The sequence below is a fragment of the Hydractinia symbiolongicarpus genome, chromosome 6 (assembly GCF_029227915.1).
Source record: "Hydractinia symbiolongicarpus strain clone_291-10 chromosome 6, HSymV2.1, whole genome shotgun sequence".
In the NCBI taxonomy this organism is placed as follows: Eukaryota; Metazoa; Cnidaria; class Hydrozoa; order Anthoathecata; family Hydractiniidae; genus Hydractinia; species Hydractinia symbiolongicarpus.
The window spans coordinates 30,379,285-30,385,130 of NC_079880.1; the positions used below are offsets into that span (position 1 = coordinate 30,379,285).

At 36.3% G+C, this 5,846-nt stretch overlaps 1 protein-coding gene across 1 annotated transcript; it reads left to right on the forward strand.

Annotated features, from left to right (window-relative positions):
• The first annotated feature begins 894 nt into the window (after positions 1-894).
• On the forward strand, positions 895-3,320 carry LOC130647364 (opsin-3-like). The gene is made up of 2 exons (XM_057453197.1): positions 895-2,147; positions 3,103-3,320. The coding sequence occupies exons 1-2, from the start codon at positions 1,309-1,311 to the stop codon at positions 3,131-3,133; spliced, it is 870 nt and encodes a 289-aa protein (XP_057309180.1). The 5' UTR covers positions 895-1,308; the 3' UTR covers positions 3,134-3,320.
• Positions 3,321-5,846: the final 2,526 nt, after the last annotated feature.

Consider the following 5,846-nt stretch of genomic DNA (forward strand, 5'->3'; position numbering starts at 1 on the left):
GAACCTGTAGGACGTCGTATAGACCCTTAGGACGTCCTAGAGAACCTGTAGGACGTCCTAGAGTCCCGTAGGACGTTCTAGATATTCCTAGGACGTCCTAGAGAATCTGTAGGACGTCCTAGATATTCTTAGGACGTCTTAGATTCACTTAGGACGTCCTAGAGTCCCGTAGGTCATCCTAGACACCCTGTAGGACGTCCTAGAGCCCCGTAGGACGTCCTAGAGCCCCGTAGGTCATCCTAGACACCCTGTAGGACGTCCTAGAGATTTTTAGGACGTGCTAGAAGTTTGCAGGACGTCCTAGACACCCGTAGGACGTCCTACAGATCCGCAGGACGTCATAAAGAAACTGTGAAAGTAGTGGTGCGATTTTTGGCAGATATGACGCTCCGTATAAAGATATAATAAACCAGTATACAAAAAAAACATGCCTCTCCATCTTAGGGATCAAAAAAATGTGTTTAAAAATAACATGCTCGCCATTGTGTATGGAATTGATTCAACAGTGACTGTGACGATCGTAAATGTTTTTAACAGTGTTATAAAAGGAAAATTTTTTGACTGCATATATTTTGTTATCTATGCAATGTTCTCAGCTTGTGTTATAGAAATATCAGTTTACAGCACAAAGTAGATATGTTTTATTAAAAATATGTGTCCATATAATTTACACCTATTGGAAACAACAACAACTTAATTAAATTGCTAAGTCCATTTTCGCAGCGACGTCGACGCAACGTTAAGCTGCGGCATAAATCTGACGCCGAAATTTTGGGTCTGACCTACGTCGGTTTAAGATCGAAATGTGACGTCAAATAAACGGCTGTTAAGAGACGTTGAGACTTAGCCACGACAATACACCGACGTCCATACAACATCGTGTGCCAGCTGTGTTAAGATGCAAAATTACATGCGTTAACCGTCTTAATATTTCATGGGAGATGAAAAAAACGCAGTAGTGCCATGGTTTGTGTCAACGAACTTCTCGCTATGTTTACACTTTTGCAACATGATCCGAACAAAAACATTTAAAAATGACAAGTTCCCTTCACAAATGAAAACCACTCATGAAATTTTTCTTGTTGTGTTAATGTTTATTTAAATTAAATATTATTATTCGAAGAGAATTTATAACAGATAAAAGAGATCGTATGCATCATTTATTTTAATTTTGTTTACGTTCTTTCCTGTACTTAAGAGATAGAAGATTAACAAGAAAAAGTTCTGAAAAATGCAGCCGACGATGGAATGTTAAAAAAACATCATATTTAATTATTACACCTCATATATTGTAAATTTAGAAGAATTATGCTGTCTCACTTCGAAGTTGTTGTGGGCGTGCTTTTAGTTGCTTCTTCTGGAGAGATTATAGAACTTGGAAAGACACTATTTAAGTGCAGAGACAAGCCCTCTACACAGTACATCTTCCTATGTAATATAGTTCTTATCATGTTTACTCAGACAGTATTCAGTACATCCACCTTATTTGCATCTGCTTTTTTCAAGGAGAAAATATTACATGGTAGCAACTGTGAAATTGATGGCTTCAGTGCAGCGTGCTGCGCATTTGCGATGATTATGCAGATGACTTTGCTCTGCTTACAATATGTTCAATCGCCTTCCTTTGAGGGAAAATATAAACAGACGTTTTCAGCCGTGTTTAGTTGGATTTGGGGAATCATTTGGGCTGTTTTCCCATTTTTTGGTATTGCGAAATGGGTGCCCCATGGGGAGAATGAGTTTTGCTGTTTAAATTTTTCTAGTAAGCATCAAGAAGATCGGTATTATTTTTTCGCTCTATTTGTGTTCACTTTCATTATTCCTGTCTTTTTTATGGTATTGTGTTATTACAAGTGCAAATTTATAAAGGCAAAGGAAAATGTTGGTAAAATTGCTGAATTGACTTTTCTTTTAAATAACGTGTTTTCTGTGGCATTGGTATTAATTGTGTTTTGGTTACCGTACGGTGCGACATCTGTTTTGTACATTAATGGTTATGGAAACTTGGTTAGCTCTGGTGTAGATACATTCTCCATGTTTTGTGGTATATTTTCGTACATTGTCGTAGCATTTACAATCACAAGTAGCATTAAAGCACACTTGAGTGAAGAAAAAGTGGAGAAAATAACGCATGAGCAACTGAAAAGGTATTCTTTATTAATAGGTTTTTAGTTTTTTTAGAAATTGTATTCCAATTTTCTTCTCATATGCCCCGGAGTTTATAAAACGGGGGCGGAGAAAGTACATAAAGATAGATTGCGGGGTGGCTGAAAAAGTAAGAACAGTTTTCCGAATATCTTCATGAAAGGGTAAAATCGACTGTCCATAGACACATTAGTTAAATTATGTGAAAGGAAAGACGTGGATGTCAAACAAAATATATATTTTACTGGAAATTAACATGCCTCTGACGTTCTGAAGGAAATTAAAGCCAATTAGGAAGAAATCATTATAAAGAAATCAACGTACATATAAATTCTGTGAATTGATTTCATTACCATTTTGTTTGCCTTGTCCCTTTTCTTGTTTTCTTGAATCTTATGTAATTATAATCTTGTTTTCTTGGTTCTATTATCTGTTTACATGATTTTGTGCGAGAAAGTTTTAAAACTTTTGATCACGTTGCTTTGTTTTGAATGAACAGGTTTTTTGTTAATGGGTTTTAAATCACCTTTTCTTCATGTGGATAATTCGCCTTTGATTTTGAATCTGCCTATGCTTACTAGCGTTATACTCGAAAAAGTTTTTTTTTATTTGTTATCCTATTTTAAATTCACTCTGATTTACTTATATAGGAGATAAATAAAAGGAGAGGATAAAATTGTGTCTCAAAGGTGCGGCTTATTAAAGAGAGGGAGGTGTGAGCACATGAATGAAATGGACTGGAAATAGGAAATACGGTATTGCACACTCTATACACTTAAAGTGATCTTACATATTCCGCTTAGAATTTGCTTCTCATAGTCCCTTTCGGCCGCAAAAGAGATGTATTAATGCGAATAGTTTTGTAATAATGTGGATTCTTTAAAGAGTCCAATATCTACATAGCTATAACTACTTGCTGTTTTGTCACCTTATCGCCATTTTTTTGACTATTTTTAGAAAGAGAAAGAAAAATGTCAAGAAAACTTGATTGTCGGAGCTATCTCGTTAATATATCGACCAGAGGTATAAGAAGATTTTAATTTTAAGAGAATGATAATAATCATAAAAAAGACGAACTTATATTCACTTCGTTTTTATAGTCATTTCACAAATATTTTTAATTTTGGAAAAAACAGGTGTACTTTTTTATTTCATGTATAAATCGGTTTGCATTCCGTGACCTTTGTTGTGAATGTTTTATCGTCTAGTAATTATAATACTCGCTATCTGTTGTGAACCGCTTCAAAAACTAAGAGTTTTGTAATATTACGCAGTTATAATTGCATCTACAATTCTTTAATTACGGAAGGCGCGAAGCGCCGCAATGTAATTGGGATTTTATGAAAATAATCGAAGTACGATCTAAGATTGGATAATCGGGACTATTCGCGCATAATATAGAAAACCAGACAAACACGGAAGCCGCAGTGGGTGTACAATAATATAATAAACAAAATTCGTGAGAATGCAACCATCGGATATCTAATTATTTTCCATAAAAAATATATATACAAAGAGGACGAGCATCACTTGTACAAATTTTTGTTGTCTAAAACGGAATATATAAAAAGTAAATAATTGGTAACGAACTACCCTTGTCGTTGAGCGGTGGGTGGGAAAATTTTATTTTACAGATGTTTTGACCAAATAGCAAATGTTCAAAAAGCAAATTTCATGACATCTGCTTGCTGAAGTCAGAAACAACATTGTTGTCTTTTTTAAATTCATCTCCCTATCAGAAAGACAAGTGTTGTTTGGTAAAGCTGTTCAGTATCCCATATACAAACATATTTTGGTTTTGTTGTTCCTCATTAAAAATACCTGACATCAATGAACAAACATTGTGGACTATTGGTGTATTATCCACTTTTCTGTGATAAGCTGAAATAGCATATCTGTGACCATTGACAACTGCATATTCAAACTTTTGTTCATACAAAAAAGCAAAAAAATCTAGAACATATCTCACATCACATTCATAGGATTAATTTTTTGTTTATCACACCAGCATACCCATTTTCTCCACGCCGATTCATAATTAGCTAAAGCGCCTTTTCTTTTGGCCTTAAGGATAAGATCTGAAGCTCGCGTTGAAATGCCTTCTGCAAGTAGGCTATTTCTGAAATTTTCAAACCACTAGAGACAATGTTTTGTTTGCACTACTTTGCTTTTTTACTACTTTCCCTGTCAGTGAGAATTGGTGGAATGCTTAGGTTATGCCCCATACCTTCCAATTCTGTTAAAATGCATCCGTCGCCTGACTCCGAGTCTGGCTTCCAGGCTTTATACAGTGGAATTTGATTACATGCCTTTAAAGCAAACAGATCCACTGATGGGTTTCCTAACCTTTTGCAAATCTGATGGAACACCTGGGAAGACAGTAGCCATTCGCTAGACTCTTGAAAATTTATTGAAGCTTAATTTGCTTTGATCTTCAACTTCCCTGGAAGATATTTGGTAGCAATCGTGATTTCTTAGGTACACTTTTTTATTCGAAAGCGTCTGGCTCGTAGCCGGCCGAGGGTTCCACCAAAGTCCCTAAATATTCTTGCTTGGTTAACGTAATTCTGTCCACTGGTTGGCAAGTTGATTTCTTTGCTGTAGAAGTAGGGGCAAATGGTTATTGCGCGAGAACAACCACATCGTGTCTGAAAAGCATATTCCACCTCAAAAAACCTTGAAAAAATTAGTATGACAGCTTCTTTCTGTGTATGGATCCCAAGACTCCTTAATTAAGGCACCGGGAACGAGAAAGACTTTTCCACCCAAGGGTCGTTTATCAGGTCCACACACTGCGGCCTCTCTAAAAATCAACAAAGGCAATACGTGCTATGCCAATGTTATTTTGCAAGCACTAAGTACTATCCCATCGATATGGTCCCAGAGTGCTTCGGAGTCGTCCCGTTTGTCACCAATTATGAGGGCGATTGCTCTTAACATGACCATGCTAAACCGTTCTTTGACCCCCGTTGATCCTTCAAACTTTCTCAAGGCCATGGAACGTAAGATACACTCTTCTGGAAATTCAACTTTCCAATACAATTCTCAGCAAGATGTAGCAGAGATGTTACTTCTTGTCTTTAATGAATTGAAAGGGTTTTCGGTAATTGTGTCTCAGAAGATCTCGACAGAAGTATCGGTGTCAGTTAGCTGTAACACCTGTCTCTGTTCTTCAGTTACTGTTGAAAATGAGGACACCCTAACACTGTTACCGTCTTCCAGCGTCCAATTGTCAGTTAGTACATTTTTAGATTCTGAACATCTGGAGTATGAAAATAAATGGTTTTGCCCACAATGTTTCCTGCACCAAGAGAGCACTAGGGAAACATGGATTACGAGGAATGCCGAAATTTTAACCTAGCACCTGAAAAGGTTTGCAAGAGATAGAGAACATCTGGTTAAGGACAATAAATTTTTTGAAAGTTTTTCCTCTTCTAATCCTTATCTCAATATCCCGATATCTAGTGACTCGGACACATCTTTTATTCAAAAGTATCCTTTGGTAGCTGTGATAAATCACTCTAGAACATTGAATGCGTGCCACTGTTGGGCCCATAATAAAGATTGGACCACAAACTCTTGGTACCTCTGCAATGATAAGGAAATAACTAAAGTTGATCCAAGAACGCTCAACAACACTACATCATATTTTTTCTTTTATACCTGCTACTAGTTTTTTTTGTTTTTTTACTCTTTTTAAA